Genomic DNA, 18,840 nt, shown 5'->3' with positions numbered 1-18,840 from the left:
GAATGATATATGCAATGTCCCAGACAAAACCTTAGTATATTACATTTGGTATATGGGTTCACTGTTGCCATTTTCCAAAACTATGGCATTTCCCAGTGGGAGTGAAAGGGAACGCAAAGTGTGACTAATGTTTGCCTTTCAAAATACAGTATATTAGCGCATGTATGGGAATCCCAAAAGGTTTACATTAATGGTGAAATATTCCTTAGCATATAAGCATCAAACTTGAAAATAAAAAAGTTAATGTAAACATAGCTTAGTTGTTGTCCTTTATCATTCTTGTGGGTCAAAATGGTGAATTTAGCGTTTTTTCCAATAATGCAAACCTTATTATTCCCATACAATCCCTAATATACTGAGTTTTGAAATCTTCCAACAGCCACATATTAGACTTACCCTTTGTGTGGGTGACCTGTGCCCCTCTATTGAAAATCATTGAAAATTTCAAGTGGGGATGGTGGGGCTGTTTAATGGAAACGTTTTTGAGGAAGACAAAAAAATTATTATTGGAATTTGACCGAACCAAAACAGCCCTCCTTGAGAGCAATGGCATTTATTTGCATCAATAGTGATGTTTTTTAGTTCAAAGTGAGTATATCTTGATGCTCTTTTATTCAGTTCTCTCTTCGAACTGTTCAGGTCCTTCAGTTCTTGCGTGGAGGATGTAAACTTCGCTGGTACAACAAGCCCAACCACCCTCTTTCTCTTCCCTGTAACTGTTACAGTAAAGAGATTGTCAGCGTTTCCTTGTACAATCAAAATGTTTTTGCTTTGTGGTATGAGCCTTTTAATAAGCGCCGCCCTCGAATAAGCGCCTCACAGGAGACACAAAAATTAAATAAGCGCAGCGGCGCTTATTCGAATAAAAACGGTAGTGATGATATCAAGTTGAGGTTTTATTCATAGACCTACAAATATCTGATATTTATGGGAATTTATGAATAAAACCTCAACTTAATTAATGTCATCACTATTTGTGCAGGCATTTAATACTGTGAATTTGATGGAACATTATTGTATGTTTTTAGACTTTATTTTTCCATTGCAGAGAAAAGAAGGCCTAAAATTCAAAATCTTTACTGAATGTGTTCTTACCTATGTGAAAAGAAGATTAGCTGTGACAGGACCAAAGCAAAGCTACATTGCTAACTCCTAAACAACAATCCCAAGAAATCCTATAATTATAATAATCATTCAACCCCAAGTTACAGGGTCCGTTGGGGGTCACTGACAAAAGCAGCCAAAGCAGTACCACTGGCTTTAATAATACTGTGATAATAATAATGATCGTTGTCATCATAATACAATTTTTTTATACACTCAGATATCACACAAGGTGGTTTTCAATATAATATATAGGGCACCTTAAAAGAAACACAAAAACTAAAAATATGCAATAAAATGCAAAATATACAAGATAAAAGACAAAATTAAGAAGCAAGCTAAAAAATAAAATATATAAGGACTCACATTAAGGACTTAACTTACTACAAAACTCTACTCTCCCCTCTAAATCTCTCACATGACAATTTCGTGAAAGCGCAATATGACAATTAGTTTCTTATTTCGGCAGGCAAGACATTCCAGTCATACAAGTCACTATTCTGAGACCTGAGTAGCCCTGATAATTAGTAATTGATTTTGTTACTCATATAGTGTCCTTTGCACTAGAGTTGTGGTTGTAAAGGTCCAGCCATAGCCTTGCATGATGAGCTTAACTCGACCCAGGAATTCGCTACTGGACGTCTCTTAACGTCACACGAAAGTTAAATTTGCGGTCTAGAAATCCATCAATGAAGACGCGAAAGGTGTTTCGTGTTCAGAAAAGTGTTAATGTGATTAGGATCAATCGGATTGTATTTGAAATTAACTTAACTAATAATAAGAAGAACAAAATAGTTAATGTTTTATCGAATGACCATTTTAAGTGGCTAGATGAATTTTGCGGGAAAGACAAATCCAATTCAATTCACATGCGTGCCCAAAAGAATGGCGCACATTGCAGAGGCACGGAACAATTTTTCTCTTCATCTGATTTATAGATAACCTCCGAGAAGGGGAAAATGATGATACAGTCTTTTGAGCTTTTCCCAAGCGATATCTGTTGCGTTCAGGTTGGCAAGTTGTGGCGGGAAAATTGAGAGCATGTTCCGAGACAGTCGTTGTCTACCTGTGATGGATTTTTGGATTCAGATGCTTGATATCGAAAAACTAGGTGATGCAAGCCTTCCCGGCACAGTACAAGCTCTCGACTCTCGATTAAACCCCAAAATCGTGAAGAATGGACGTTCCATGCGGGAAAAGTAACGGGATATTGAAAGTTCGATCGTGGCGGCTAAGCTTGGAAACTATACCAAATAAACACGCTATGGGATCACAAGTCACGGACACCTTTGCAATGCCTTGCTCAATCGACAGAATCGCGTCTTCAACTTCCCTTGAGCCCTCAAAGAAGAAAAGGCAACTAAAATCTGCCAGTGTGTTTAATTTAATCGATACACTCAAGGGCAAGTGGCCTATATGTTTAAATTACGTCATACACTGGGAACTTAATCTGCCTGTGTTTAAATAAAGTGATACACTAGGGCTTTAGTTTGCCTGTGTTTAAATAAAGCTACACACTCAAGGCATTAATTCTGTTAACTTCCCTGTGTTTATAATTTAAGCAATACACTGGGGCATTAACTTGCCTGTGTTTAAATTAAGCAATAAACTGGGGCATTTATTTGCCTGTGTTTAATTTAACCGATACTGACACTGGGGCATTAATTTGCTTCTCTTTATAATTTAAGCGAATTACTCTGGCGCATTAATTTGCCTGTGTTTAAATTAAGCAATAAACTGGGGCATTTATTTGCCTGTGTTTAATTTAACCGATACTGACACTGGGGCATTAATTTGCTTCTCTTTATAATTTAAGCGAATTACTCTGGCGCATTAATTTGCCTGTGTTTAAATTTAAGGCAATACACTGGGGCATTAATTTGCCTATGTTTAATTTAACCGATACACTGCCATTTAAATTTGCCTGTGTTTAAATTAAGTGATACACTGGGTCCTTACTTTGCTTGTGTTTAAATTAAGCGATACACTGGGACATTAACTTGCCTGTGTTTTAATTAACCAATACATTTGGACATTAGTTGCCTGTGTTTTAATTAAACAATACATTTGGATATTAATTGCCTGTGTTTAAATTTAGCAATACACTGGGGTATTAATTTGCCTGTGTTTATAATTCAAGCGATACATTGGGGCATTAATTTGACTGTCTTTAATTTGACCGATACACTTGGACATAAATTTGCTCATGTTTAAATTAAGCGATACACTGGGGCATAATTTGCCTGTGTTACTTTTAAGCGATACATTGGGGCATTAATTTGACTGTGTTTAATTTAACCGATACACTGGGGCATTAGTTTGCCTGTGTTTAATTTAACCAATACACTGGGGCATTAGTTTGCCTGTCTTTATAATTTAAGCGAATTACACCGGCGCATTAATTTGCCTGTGTTTAAATTTAAGGCAATACACTGGGGCATTAATTTGCTTAATTTTAATTTAACCGATACATTGGGGCATTTAAATTTGCCTGTGTTTAATTTAAGCGATACACTAGGTCATTACTAAAATGCTTGTGTTTAAATTAAGCGATACACTGGGACATTAACTTGCCTGTGTTTTAATTAACCAATACATTTGGACATTAATTGCCTGTGTTTTAATTAAGCAATACATTTGGATATTAATTGCCTGTGTTTAAATTAAGCAATACACTGGGGTATTAATTTGCCTGTGTTTATAATTTAAGCGATACATTGGGACATTAATATGACTGTCTTTAATTTAAACGATACGCTGGTGCATTAATTTGCCTGCGTTTTAATTAGGCAATACACTGGGGCATTAACTTGCCAATGTTTTAATCAACCAACACATTTGGACATTAATTGCCTGTGTTTAAATTTAGCAATACACTGGGATATTCATTTGCCTGTGTTTATAATTTAAGCGATACATTGGGGCATTAATTTGACTGTGTTTAATTTAACCGATACACCGGGGCATTAGTTTGCCTGTGTTTCAATTAAGCAATACACTGGGGCATTAATTTGCCTGTGTTTTAATTAACCAATACGTTTGGACATTAATTGCCTGTGTTTAAATTAAGCAATACACTGGGGTATTAATTTGTCTGTGTTTATAATTCAAGCGATACGTTGGGGCATTAATTTGCTTGAGTTTAATTTAACCGATACACTTGGACATAAATTTGCCTATGTTTAAATTAAGCGATACACTGGGGCATTAATTTGCCTGTGTTTAAATTAAGCAATACACTGGGGTATTAATTTGCCTGTGTTTATAATTTAACCGATACACTGGGACATTAATTTGCTTGTAGTTTAATTTAACCGATACGCTGGTGCATTAATTTGCCTGTGTTTTAACTAAGCAATACACTGGGGCATTAACTTGCCCGTGTTTTAATTAACCAATACATTTGGACACTAATTGCCTGTGTTTAAATTAAGCAATACACTGGGGTATTAATTTGCCTGTGTTTATAATTTAAGCGATACATTGGGGCATTAATTTGCCTGAGTTTAATTTAACCGATACACTTGGACATAAATTTGCTTATGTTTAAATTAAGCGATACATTGGGGCATTAGTTTGACTGTTACTTTTAAGCGATACATTGGGGCATTAGTTTGACTGTGTTTAATTTAATCGATACACTGGGGCATTAGTTTGCCTGTCTTTATAATTTAAGCGAATTACACTGGCGCATTAATTTGCCTGTGTTTAAATTTAAGGCAATACACTGGGGCATTAATTTGCTTATGTTTAATTTAACCGTTACATTGGGGCAATTAAATTTGCCTGTGTTTAAATTAAGCGATACACTGGGTCATTACTAAAATGCTTGTGTTTAAATTAAGCGATACACTGGGACATTAACTTGCCTGTGTTTTAATTAACCAATACATTTGGACATTAATTGCCTGTGTTTAAATTAAGCAATACACTGGGGTATTAATTGCCTGTGTTTATAATTAAAGCGATACATTGGGGCATTAATATGACTGTCTTTAATTTAAACGATACGCTGGTGCATTAATTTGCCTGCGTTTTAATTAGGCAATACACTGGGGCATTAACTTGCCAATGTTTTAACCAACCAATACATTTGGACATTAATTGCCTGTGTTTAAATTAAGCAATACACTGGGGCATTAATTTGACTGTGTTTACAATTTTAATACACTGGGGTATTAATTTGCCTGTGTTTATAATTTAAGCTATACATTGGGGCATTAATTTGACTGTGTTTAATTTAACCGATACACTGGGGCATTAATTTGCCTGTGTTTTAATTAACCAATACATTTGGACATTAATTGCCTGTGTTTAAATTAAGCAATACACTGGGACAATAATTTGACTGTGTTTACAATTTTAATACACTGGGGCATTAATTTGCCTGTGTTTAATTTAACCGATACACTGAGACATTAATTTGCTTGTGTTTAAGTTAAGCGACACACTGGGGCATTAATTTGCCTGTGTTCAATTTAACAAATACACTGGGGCATTGAAATACCTGTGTTTAATTTAACCATGCAGTATACACTGGGGCATTGATTTGCCTGTGTTCAAATTAAGCAATACACTGGGGTATTAATTTGCCTGTGTTAAATTTAACCGATACACTGGGGCATTAATTTACCTGTGTGTAAATTAAGTGATACACTGGGGCATTAATTTGCCTGTGTTAAATTTAACCGATAGACTTGAACATTAATTTCCCTCTGTTTAAATTAAGCGACACACTCAGGGCATTAATTCTGTTAACTTGCCTGTGTTTATAATTTAAGCCATACACTGGGGCATTAATTTGCCTATGTTTAAATTAAGCCATACACTGGGGCATTAATTTGCCTATGTTTAAATTAAGCAATACACTGGGGCATAAATTTGCCTGTGTTTAATTTAACCGATACACTGGGGCATTAATTTGCCTGGAGGTGTTTAAATTTAAAGCAGTACACTGAGGCATTTTAGTTTGCCTGTGTTTGAATTAAGTGATAAAAGTAACTGATACACTGGGACATTAATTTGCCTGAATTAATAATTTAAGCAAATACACTGGGGTATTAACTTGCCTGTGTCTATACTTTAAGTGATACACTGGGGCATTAATTTGCCTGTGTTTTAATTAACCAATACATTTGGACATTATTTGCTTGTGTTTAAATTAAGCAATACACTGGGGTATTAGTTTGCCTGTGTTTATAATTTAAGCAATGCATTAAGGAATTAATTTGCCTGTGTTTAAATTAAGCGATACACTGGGGCAATGATTTTCCTGTGTTCAATTTAACAAATACACTGGGTGTTTAATTTAACCATGCAGTATACACTGAAGCATTAATTTGCCTGTGTTTTAATTTAAGCGATATGCTAGGGCATTAATTTGCCTGAGTTAAATTTAACCAATACACTGGGGCATTAATTTGCCTGTGTTTAAATTTAGCGATACACTGAGGCATTAATTTGCCTGAGTTAAATTTAACCAATACCCTGGGGCATTAATTTGCCTGTGTTTAAATTAAGCAATATACTGGGGCATTAATTTGCCTGAGTTAAATTTAACCAATACACTGGGGCATTAATTTGCCTGTGTTTAAATTTAGTGATACACTGAGCCATTAATTTGCCTGAGTTAAATTTAACCAATACGCTGGGGCATTAATGTGCCTGTGTTTAAATTTAAGCGATATGCTAGGGCATTAATTTGCCTGAGTTAAATTTAACCAATACACTGGGGCATTAATTTGCCTGTGTTTAAATTTAGTGATACACTGAGGCATTAATTTGCCTGAGTTAAATTTAACCAATACGCTGGGGCATTAATTTGCCTGTGTTTAAATTAAGCAATATACTGGGGCATTAATTTGCCTGAGTTAAATTTAACCAATACGCTGGGGCATTAATTTGCCTGTGTTTAAATTTAGCGATACACTGGGGCATTAAGTCTAAAAATACTAAAAAACAACGATAGCTGATTAAAAGCTGTAACGTGAGAAAAAATTAAAAATATTAAACAAAAAGTTTCGCACGTATGGAGTCCGTCTGGATGTTTAAATCGGGCTTGAGATTCTTGATGATGAGCATTTCAAAAACCAAACAATCAAATTTGCCCTGGCACTTTCTTAAGACTCTAAATTGGTTTTCTTTCCTGTGGTGCTGTTTATTATGCCGTACCTGGTGGTTCCAACTGTTTTGCTCGTGGATGAAATCCTAAAGTGTTGAAATGCAAGTTAAGCACTACATTCTGGTGAGACTGTTTACAAAGTTATACAAGGTAATTCTCATTTTTGTGTGCATTGATGAAATGCTAATACAAGCAGTAGTTTCTTGTAGTGTTGTTAATTACGCCAAGGAAAGTGGGTGTAATGTCTGAGTGTTTGGATGAGATCATTGAATGCAATCATCGAAAGCAAAATGTTACAGCGAGTTACATAGTTCTTTCTGGCGCTCCTAATTTACACTTACTGTCGTTCCATTTATTTACGCTACGCCTTAGGGATCATATGTAAATAACCTTTCTGTCTCTCCTTTTACCTTTTTTTAACCCAGTTTCTTTGCATATTAAGCTTTTAGTGTGCACATTGTTTTCAGAGTTTATAGTGGTGTTTAGCCGTTTATCCGTCCACGTTAATATACTGTAAAGTCACCAAGAAGGTACGTTCTTATGTCAGTCATTCATTTTCAATTGTTTCTCAGTTACTTATTCCATGTTGTCACATGTAGTATTTTTTAACATCTTTTATTTAATCTTAGTCTTTACAAGAACCGGTCTGGTACGGAATTGTTACCCTGGGGATGTGTTTCGTAATGGTGAAGTCATCTAATAAAGTAGAGTGCTAAGTGAAATTTGCAGCGGCTACAGAAAGGTACCAAGTCGAATTTTGCTGTGGTGTTGTGCATTGCGTTGTGTAAGATGGTCCTTATTTTACAGTCTGTGAATGAGATCCTAAAGTCAGACCATTCAGTTGAAAGCTACCGAGCACTGTCCTTTCCTGTGGAGTTACTAGTTACTATTCATTGCCTTTAAGTTTGAGAAACATTTATTCAAAAGTATTATTTAGGAAAGCCTTGAACAATTTATTATTCCCTGTAAATTTTGTACTGTATTTCTATAACTTAGAGCATGTTTTGCTTTTACATATTTTAGTTATTCTTATTTGTAGTTTTTAATACTTAGCCAACAGGACCCTGTTTATCCTGTTATCATTCCACGTTAATTTCCTGTAAAATCACCCAGAAGGTACGTTCTTAATCAGTCTTTCATTTTCAATTGTTTCTCAGTTACTTATTCCATGTCGTCACTTGTGGTATTTTTTAACATCTTTTATTTAATCTTTGTCTTTACAAGAACCGTTCTGGTACGGATTTGTTACCCTTGGGATGTGTTTTGTAATGGTGAAGTCATCTATTAAAGTAGAGTGCTGACTGAAATTAGCAGCGGCTACAGAAAGGTACCAAGTCGCATTTTGCTGTGGTGTTGTGCATTCTATTGTGTAGCTAGGATGGTTCTTATTTTACAGTCTGTTGATGAGATCCTAAAGTCAGACCATTCAGTTGAAAGCTACCGAGCAGTACTTTCCTGTGGAGTTGTTACACTGTAATTCATTGCCTTTAAGTTTGAGAAACGTACATTAATTCAAGAGTATAGGAAAGCCTTGGACAATTATTTCCTGTAAATTTTTACTGTATTTCTATAACTTAGTGCATGCTTTGCTTTTACATATTTTAGTTATTCTCATTTGACTGTATTTTTTAATTCTTAGCCAACAGGACCCCATTTATCCGTTTATCGTTCCATGTTTTTACTGTAAAATCGCCGAGAAGGTACGTTGTTACGTCAGTCTTTCATTGTCGATTGTTTCTCAGTTACTTATTCCATGTCGTCACTTCTGGTATTTTTTAACATCTTCTATTTAATCTTTGTCTTTACAAGGACCGTTCTGGTACGGAATTGTTACCCTTGGGATGTTTCGTAATGGTGAAGTCTGAAAGTGATCTAATAAAGTAGAGTGCTGAGTGAAATTTGCAGCGGCTACAGAAAGGTACCAAGTCGAATTTTGCTGTGGTGTTGTGCATTGCGTTGTGTAAGATGGTCCTTATTTTACAGTCTGTGGATGAGATCCTAAAGTCAGACCATTCAGTTGAAAGCTACCGAGCAGTACTTTCCTGTGGAGTTACTAGTTACTATTCATTGCCTTTAAGTTTGAGAAACATTTATTCAAGAGTATTATTTAGGAAAGCCTTGGACAGTTATTCCTTGTAAATTTTGTACTGTATTTCTATAACTTAGAGCATGTTATGCTTTTATATATTTTAGTTATTCTTATTTGTAGTTTTTAATTCTTAGCCAACAGGACCCTGTTTGTCCGTTTATCATTCCACGTTAATTTCCTGTAAAATCACCCAGAAGGTACGTTCTTAATCAGTCTTTCATTTTCAATTGTTTCTCAGTTACTTATTCCATGTTGTCACTTGTGGTATTTTTTAACATCTATTATTTAATCTTTGTCTTTACAAGGACCGTTCTGGTACGGAATTGTTACTGTCGGGATGTGTTTCATAATGGTGAAGTCATCTAATAAAGTAGAGTGCTGAGTGAAATTAGCCGCGGCTACGGAAAGGTACCAACTCGAATTTTGCTGTGGTGTTGTGCATTGCGTTGTGTAAGATGGTCCTTATTTTAGTTCTGTGGATGAGATCCTAAAGTCAGACCATTCAGTTGAAAGCTACCGAGCAGTACTTTCCTGTGGAGGTACTAGTTTAACTATTCATTGCCTTTAAGTTTGAGAAACATTAATTCAAGAGTATAAGAAAGCCTTGGACAATTATCCCTGTAAACTTGTACTATATTTCTATAACTAAGTGCATGTTTTGCTTTTACATATTTTAGTTATTTTTATTTGTAGTTTTTAATTCTTGGCCAACAGGACCCCGTTTATCCGTTTATCATTCCACGTTAATTTACTGTAAAATCACCAAGAAGGTACGTCAGTCTTTCATTGTCGATTGTTTCTCAGTTATTCCATGTCGTCATTTGTGGTGTTTTTTAACATCTTTTATTTAATCTTTGTCTTTACAAGAACTGTTCTGGTACGGAATTGTTACCCTCGGGAAGTGTTTTGTAATGGTGAAGTCATCTAATATAGTAGAGTGCTGACTGAAATTTGCAGCGGCTACAGAAAGGTACCAAGTCGAATTTTGCTGTGGTGTTGTGCATTGTGTTATGTAAGATGGTCCTTATTTTACAGTCTGTGGATGAGATCCTAAAGTCAGACCATTCAGTTGAAAGCTACCGAGCAGTACTTTCCTGTGGAGTTACTAGTTACTATTCATTGCCTTTAAGTTTGAGAAACATTTATTCAAGAGTATTATTTAGGAAAGCCTTGAACAATTTATTATTCCCTGTAAATTTTGTACTGTATTTCTATAACTTAGAGCATGTTATGCTTTTACATACTTTAGTTATTCTTATTTGTAGTTTTAATTCTTAGCCAACAGGACCCTGTTTATCCGTTTATCATTCCACGTTAATTTACTGTAAAATTACGGAGGAAGGCACGTTCTTAATCAGGCTTTAATTTTCAATTGTTTCTCAGTTACTTATTCCATGTCATGACATGTAGTATTTTTTAACATCTTTTATTTAATCTTTGTCTTTACAAGAACCGTTCTGGCACGGAATTGTTACCCTTGGGATGTTTTTCAAAATGGTGAAGTCATCTAATAAAGTAGAGTGCTGACTGAAATTAGCAGCGGCTACAGAAAGGTACCAAGTTGAATTTTGTTGTGGTGTTTGTGCATTGTGTTGTTTAGCTAGGATGGTTCTTATTTTACAGTCTGTCGCTAAGATCCTAAAGTTAGACCATTCAGTTGAAAGCTACCGAGCAGTACTTTCCTGTGGAGTTGTTAATTCATTGCCTTTAAGTTTGAGAAACATTTATTCAAGAGTATTACTTAGGAAAGCCTTGGATAATTATTCCCTGTAAATTTTGTACTGTATTTCTATAACTTAGTGCATGTTTTGCTTTTACATATTTTAGTTATTCTTATTTGTAATTTTTAATTCTTAGCCAACAGGACCCTGTTTATCCGTTTATCATTCCACGTTAATTTACTGTAAAATCACCCAGAAGGTACGTTCTTAATCAGTCTTTCATTTTCAATTGTTTCTCAGTTACTAATTATTCCATGTCGTCACTTGTGGTATTTTTTAACATCTTTTTTTTAATCTTTGTCTTTACAAGAACCGTACTGGTACGGATTTGTTACTGTCGGGATGTGTTTCGTAATGGTGAAGTCATCTAATAAAGTAGAGTGCTGACTGAAATTAGCAGCGGCTACAGAAAGGTACCAAGTCGCATTTTGCTGTGGTGTTGTGCATTCTGTTGTGTAGCTAGGATGTTTCTTATTTTACAGTCTGTCGATAAGATCCCAAAGTTAGACCATTCAGTTGAAAGCTACCGAGCAGTACTTTCCTGTGGAGTTGTTAATTCATTGCCTTTAAGTTTGAGAAACATTAATTCAAGAGTATAGGAAAGCCTTGGACAATTATTCCCTGTAAACTTGTACTGTATTTCTATAACTTAGTGCATGTTTTGCTTTTACATATTTTATTACATGTCGTCACTTGTGGTATTTTTTAACAACTTTTATTTAATCTTTGTCTTTACAAGAACCGTTCTGGTACGGAATTGTTACCCTCGGGATGTTTCGTAATGGTGAAGTCATTTAATAAAGTAGAGTGCTGAGTGAAATTAGCAGCGGCTACGGAAAGGTACCAACTCGAAGTTTGCTGTGATGTGCATTGTGTTGTGTACGATGGTTCTTGTTTTACAGTCTGTCGATGAGATCCTAAAGTAAGACCATTCAGTTGAAAGCTACCAAACTGTACTTTCCTGTGGAGTTATTAATTCATTACCTTTAAGTTTGAGAGACATTAATTCAAGCGGTACTTAGCAGTGCTCTCCTGTGCTACTGTTTAATATTCTGCAAAAGTGGTACTAACTTTTGAATCCATGGAAGAAATCTTGAAGTGTAACCATTCAAATGAAAGCTGCTAACAAGTATAACTTTCCTCTGTATTGCACAGCTGTTTTTCTACTAGGATTTCAAGTGTGACCATTCAATGAATTAGCTATAAAACAGTACTTTCTCATGAGTGCTTTTCATTATGCTGTATAAGATGGTTCCAAATTTTTGTCTGTGGATGAAATCCTAAATAATTTGTTGAAATGCAAGTTAATTAAAGGACTACTTTCCAGTGAGACTGTTTACTAAGCTATACAAGGTGGTAATTCCTCAAGTGCTATCAATGACAATTACATTGTGGAAAGTGGGTGTCTGGCACATCCGAGTCTGTGGATGTTTAACCATTGAAAGCAATTTGAATTGGTAGCTACCAATTCAAATTTTGCTGTGGTGTGGTTCATTGTGTCGTGTATAGCGTGTTTAGCATGGTTCTTATTTTACAGTCTGTGGACGAAACCCTAACGTGTGACCATTCAAATGAAAGCTTCTGAGCAGTACTTTCCTGTGGTGCTATTTATTATGCTGTACCTGGTGGTTCCAACTTCTTTGTCCGTGGATAAAATCCTAAAGTGTTGAATTGCAAGTTAAGCACTACATTCTGGTGAGACTGCATGTTTACAAAGTTATACAAGGTAATTCTCACTATTGTGTGCATTGATGAAATCCTAATGCGAGCAATAGTTTCTTGAAGCGTCGTTAATTACATTGAGCAGGTGGAGTGCAGGTGTCAGACTGATAACGAAGTGAAGCTAGCCAATGCCCCTACCCTCTCTCTATGTTACATTACTTTGCACCTTCACTGAGTGGATTCTGCACTCCCCAAAGCTTCCTTTGAGACTCTCCCCTGGATCAGTGGGGACAGAGGGAAATTATGGGAGCTACTAGTAAGTTATTGAGTACTAGCTGCTTACATGAAACAAGAGTCCAAGCAATAAAATTGGGTTTCTATTGTCAAACTTTGTCTTTCATTGGCCTCAAGGGAAATGCAGGTCATTATAAACTAAAACCCAGTACTTACCAGGAACCAAGAAAATGGTGACAGCTGGGGTTTTGTTGGATGTAGCTCTGTTGCTTTCTGTTAAAAAAAATTCATTAATGTTTATTTTTTGTGAGTACAACATGTAAGAAAACAATCCATGCTATAATATTTGACTTAAAAATATTATAACTGCAGTGACATTAGTGGTTGGTTAAATGTCCAATTATGCTTGAGAACCTTGGAATGGGAAGATGCTGATTATGTCTTATTTCACAGGCAATGCTTGTAACAAAAACAAATATGCAGCCACATTTGCCGGCGGTGAAAAAGAAGGTGAGAAAAAGTGGGGCAGGAAACAATTGGTATCTAATGTAAGATGATGAGCCAAAGCACAAGAAATTAACAAAACAACCAGCACAAATATTATATTATGTATTTTGGAAACTTTAAGGGATTTAACAGTACAATCAGGTGACAGACACCACAAAATGGGGGAGGGGTCCCAGCAACTGAGTGTAAAGGGAACAAAACTGGAACATTAACGCTTCCTGTACATCCCCCCACCCACCCCTAAAAAGGGGTTTCATAGACTATATTTTTGGTCAGGGGGCCACCAGGCTTTCACTCTCCCAAGAGTGCCATGACGTGGAACAAGAAGTCATTGCTTGCTAAACATTGGGGCAATTTGTATCAAATTTAGACACCAAATAGATCAAGGCAAGATCTGTACATTGAAAGCATAAACGTTTACCACTGAGTGTGAAGGGAACAAAACTGGAACATTAACACTCCCTGTACATCCCCCCACCCACCCCTAAAAAGGGTTTCATAAACTATATTTTTGGTTAGAGGCCACCAGAGTTTAGCCCTCACACTCTTAAGAGTGCCATATAGAACAAGAAGTCATTACTTGCTCAGTATTGGGTCAATTTGTATCAAATTTGGACACGAAACAGATCAAGGCAAGATCTGTACATTATTGAAAGCATAAAATTTTACCCCCTTCTATACTAGACATGTTTAACAACCCTTCCCTTTTTGAAACTTTATCCTACTACACTTTTAATACCAAGTAAACAGTTGACAAGAAACTATGTACTGAGATCTCCAAATTAAGCTATAGTTTAGGGGTATATACCTATACCCAATATACATGAAAAATGACATATTTTTAAGGTTTTTTATTTTTTCGTTTTGAACACTTTTCAATCTAATCTGTTATTTCCTTTGTGTTCTTAACTATGTGAAAAGAAGATTAGCTGTGACAGGACCAAAGCAAAGCTACATTTATAACTCCTAAACAACAATTCTAAGAAATGCTATAACTATAATTATCACTCAACCCCAAACAGGGTCCGTCGGGGGTTACTGACAAAAGCAGCCAACGCAGTACCACTGGCTTTAATAACACTGTGATAATAATAATAATAATAATAATAATAATAATAATAATAATAATAATAATAATAATAATAATAATAATGTTCGTTGTCATCATAATACATTTTTTTATACAGATGCCGGATGTCACACAAGGTGGTCTTCAATATAATAATAAGGTAGGGTACCATAACAGAAAAACAAAAACTAAAAATATGTGATAAAATGCAAAATATACAAGATACAGTAATTAAAAGAGAAAATTAAGAAGCAAGCTAAAAAAATAAAATATATAAGGACTCACATTAAGGACTTACTGTAACTTACTAAACAACTCTACTCTCCCTTCTAAATCTCTCACATAACATTTTTGTGAAAGCGTAATATGACAATTATTAGTTTCTTATTTCGGCAGGCAAGACATTCCAGTCATACAAGTCACTATTCTGAGACCTGAGTAGCCCTGATTGTTAGTAATTGATTTTGTTACTCATATAGTGTCCTTTGCACTAGAGTCGTGGTTGTGAAGGTCAAACCCTAGCCTTGCATGATGAGCTAAACTCCACTCAGGAATTCGCGACTGTCGACGTCTCTTAATGACACACGAAAATTAATTCCGCAGTCTAGAAATCCATCAACAAAGGCGCGAAAGGTGTTTTGTGTTCAGAAAAGTGTTAATGTGTTTAGGATCAATCAGATTGTATTTGAAATTAACTTAACTAATGATAAGCGGAACAAAATAGTTAATGTTTCATCGATTCAGTGGCTAGATGAATTTTGCGGGAAAAACAAATCAAATTCAATCGCGCATGTGCCCAAACAATGGCGCACATTGCAGAGGAGAAAAGGAGCAGGGGAAAATGATGATACAGTCCTTTGAGCTTTTTCCAAGCAATATCTGTCGTGTTCACTGAGGTCGGTGAGTTGTGGCGGGAAAATGGAGAGCACGTTCCGACGGAGGCAGTCGTCGTCTACCTGTGATGGATTTTTGTGTTCAGATGCTTGCAAGCGAGTTGTGGAGACAATAAACGATGTTGATATCAGAGAACTCGGTAATGCAGCCTTCCCAGCACAATACAAGCTCTTGATTGAACGCCGAAATCGTGAAAAATGGACATTCCATGGGGGAAAAGTAACGGGATATTGAAAGTTCGATCGTGGTGGCTAAGCCTAGAAACTACACCAAATAAACACGCTATGGGATCACAAGTCGCGGACACCTCTGCAACGCCTTGCTCAATTGACAGAATCGCGTCTTGAACTTCCCTTGGCCCCTTTTAAAGAAGGAAAGGCAACTAAAATCTGGGGTATTGATTTGTCTGTGTTTAATTTAAGCAATACACTGAAGGGCAATTGGCCCATATGTTTAAATTACGTCATACACTGGGGAATAAATTTGCCTGTGTTTAAATAAAGCGATACACTAGGGCTTTAATTTGCCTGTGTTTAAATTAAGCGACACACTCAGGGCATCAATTCTGTTAACTTCCCTGTGTTTATAATTTATGCGATACACTGGGGCATTAGTTTGCGTGTTTATTTTAACCTATACACTGGGACATTAATTTGCCTGTCTTTATCATTGAAGTGAATTACACTGGGGTATTAATTTGCCTGTGTTTAAATTTAAGGCAATACACTGGGTCATTACTTTGCCTGTGTTTAAAGTGCCCCTAACCCTTCAATTTGTTTTCTTTTGGTAGATTTCCATATCTTTCAAGAACTCATTTTCGAAAAAAATTTTGAGAAATATTGAATCCTTTTTTTTTTACGAGCGCTAGAAGTGAAGGCAGTCTTGTCGATATTTTCACCTATCGTTCGCATTAGTCCCCCACTCGGCCAAATGTGGAGCGTGACGTAAGAAAAGGACATCGTGCAAAAATATCCAAAGATTCGCGGTAATGCTTCAATTGTAAACAGAGAAAATGGTTGGAAAATGTGTGGTTTTTGGATGCAGCAACTCTCGAAATGTAGAGAAAGGAATCAGCATGCATAAGATTCCTTCTGAATCCTTCTGGTGTCCTTTTCTTACGTCACAGCTAAGAAAGTGTCAAATATCAGACGCTTCTCATTGGCTCGTTCCTAATGAGCCCACGAGAGAAAAATTTGTTCAGCGGGGCTTAAAGGGCGCAAAAATTTAAAAATTTCAGTAACTTTTAGCGCTCGTAAAATAAAAAGGATTCAATATTTCTCAAAATTTTTTTCGAAAATGAGTTCTTGAAAGATATGGAAATCTACCACGAGAAAACAAATTGAAGGGTTAGGGGCACTTTAAATTAAGTGATACACTGGGACATTAACTTGCTTGTGTTGAATTTACCAATACATTTAGACATCAATTGCCTGTGTTTAAATTAAGCAATGCACTGGGGTGTTAATTTGCCTGTGTTTAAATTTAAGCGATACATTGGGGCATTAATTTGACTGTTTTTTAATTTACCCGATAAGCTGGTGCATTAATTTGCCTGTGTTTTAATTAACCAATACATTTGGACATTAATTGCCTGTGTTTAAATTAAGCAATACACTGGGATATTAATTTGCCTGTATTTAATTTAACCGATACACCTGGACATAAATTTGCCTATGTTTAAATTAAGCGATAAACTGGGGCATTAATTTGCCTGTGTTTAATTTAACCGATACCCTGACACATTAATTTGCTCTGTTTAAATTAAGCGATACACTGGGGCATTAATTTGTCTGTGTTCAATTAAACAAATAAACTGGGGCATGAAATTGCCTGTGTTTAATTTAACCATGCAGTATACACTGGGGCATTAATTTGACTGTGTTTAATTTAACCGATACACTGGAGCATTGGTTTGCCTGTGTTCAAATTAACCAATACACTGGGACATTAATTGCCAGTGTATAAATTAAGCAATACACTGGGGTGTTAATTTGCCTGTGTTTATAATTTAAGCGATACATTGGGGCATTAATTTGACTGTGTTTAATTTAACCGATAAGCTGGTGCATTAATTTGCCTGTGTTTTAATTAACCAATAAATTTGGACATTAATTGCCTGTGTTTAAATTACACAATACACTGGGGTATTAATTTGGCTGTGTTTGTAATTTAAGCGATAACATTGGGGCATTAATTTGCCTGTGTTTAATTTAACCAATACACTTGGACATATTTGCCTATGTTTAAATTATGCGATACACTAGGGCATTAATTTGCCTGTGTTCAATTTAACAAATACACTGCGGCATTAAACTGCCTGTGTATAAATTAAGCAATACACTGGGGCATTAATTTGCGTCTTTATAATTTATTTTAGCGACACATTGGGGCATTAATTTGCCTGTGTTTATAATTTAACCGATACATTGGGGTATTAATTTGCCTGTGTTTAATTTAACCGATACACTTGGACATAAATTTGCCTATGTTGAAATTATGCGATACACTGGGGCATTAATTTGCCTGTGTTTAATTTAACAAATACACTGGGGCATTAAATTGCCTGTGTTTAATTTAACCATGCAGTATACACAAGGGCATTAATTTGCCTGTGTTAAAATTAAGCAGTACACTGGGACATTAATTGCCTGTGTATAAATTAAGCAATACACTGGGGCATTAATTTGCCTGTCTTTATAATTTATTTAAGCAATACATTGGGGCATTAATTTGCCTGTGTTTATAATTTAACTGATACATTGGGGTATTAATTTGCCTGTGTTTAATTTAACCGATACACTTGGACATAAATTTGCCTATGTTGAAATTATGCGATACACTGGGGCATTAATTTGCCTGTGTTTAATTTAACAAATACACTGGGGCATTAAATTGCCTGTGTTTAATTTAACCATGCAGTATACACAAGGGCATTAATTTGCCTGTGTTAAAATTAAGCAGTACACTGGGACATTAATTGCCTGTGTATAAATTAAGCAATACACTGGGGCATTAATTTGCCTGTCTTTATAATTTATTTAAGCGATACATTGGGGCATTAATTTGCCTGTGTTTATAATTTAACCGATACATTGGGGTATTAATTTGCCTGTGTTTAATTTAACCGATACACTTGGACATAAATTTGCCTATGTTGAAATTATGCGATACACTGGGGCATTAATTTGCCTGTGTTTAATTTAACAAATACACTGGGGCATTAAATTGCCTGTGTTTAATTTAACCATGCAGTATACACAAGGGCATTAATTTGCCTGTGTTAAAATTAAGCAATTCACTGGGACATTAATTGCCTGTGTATAAATTAAGCAATACACTGAAGCATTAATTTGCCTGTCTTTATAATTTACTTAAGCAATACATTAGGGCATTAATTTGCCTGTGTTTATAATTTAACCGATACATTGGGGTATTAATT

The 18,840-nt window shown here is 35.6% G+C and overlaps 1 protein-coding gene and 1 long non-coding RNA gene across 25 annotated transcripts in view; one reads left to right on the top strand and one right to left on the bottom strand.

Moving 5' to 3' along the window:
• LOC146481610 (uncharacterized) overlaps nucleotides 1-18,840 on the bottom strand; it is a 74,913-nt gene that overhangs the window by 8,873 nt on the left and 47,200 nt on the right. For 15 of the 17 annotated variants that reach the window (XM_085107645.1, XM_085107649.1, XM_085107641.1 and 12 more), the window contains 2 exons: nucleotides 13,148-13,204; nucleotides 12,924-12,973 (listed from right to left, as the gene is read on the bottom strand). The exons of 1 other annotated variant lie outside the window; for it this stretch is intronic. In XM_085107645.1, coding sequence (XP_084963771.1) covers nucleotides 12,924-12,973; nucleotides 13,148-13,204 — 107 coding nt within the window. The remainder of the gene's footprint in view (nucleotides 1-12,923; nucleotides 12,974-13,147; nucleotides 13,205-18,840) is intronic. One more of the 17 variants, XM_085107654.1, reaches the window with a different exon arrangement.
• The window catches only part of LOC146481612 (uncharacterized), a 31,707-nt gene continuing 13,807 nt past the window's right edge, over nucleotides 941-18,840 (top strand). Inside the window, exons 1-8 of one of the 8 annotated variants that reach the window (XR_014864245.1) lie at nucleotides 941-8,552; nucleotides 8,865-8,925; nucleotides 9,035-10,422; nucleotides 11,172-11,234; nucleotides 11,346-11,448; nucleotides 12,573-12,761; nucleotides 13,385-13,441; nucleotides 14,626-14,667. This is a non-coding gene — a long non-coding RNA (uncharacterized LOC146481612). Of the gene's footprint in view, nucleotides 8,553-8,864; nucleotides 8,926-9,034; nucleotides 10,423-10,764; nucleotides 12,762-13,384; nucleotides 13,442-14,625; nucleotides 14,668-18,840 lie in introns of those variants that run through there. The other 7 variants (XR_014864251.1, XR_014864248.1, XR_014864252.1 and 4 more) reach the window with 7 other exon arrangements.

Source organism: Pavona decussata, unplaced genomic scaffold (assembly GCF_977016875.1).
Source record: "Pavona decussata unplaced genomic scaffold, jaPavDecu1.1 SCAFFOLD_48, whole genome shotgun sequence".
Classification (NCBI taxonomy): Eukaryota; Metazoa; Cnidaria; class Anthozoa; order Scleractinia; family Agariciidae; genus Pavona; species Pavona decussata.
The sequence above is the reverse complement of the archived record's forward strand: the minus strand, read 5'-3'. Positions and strand labels throughout refer to the sequence as shown.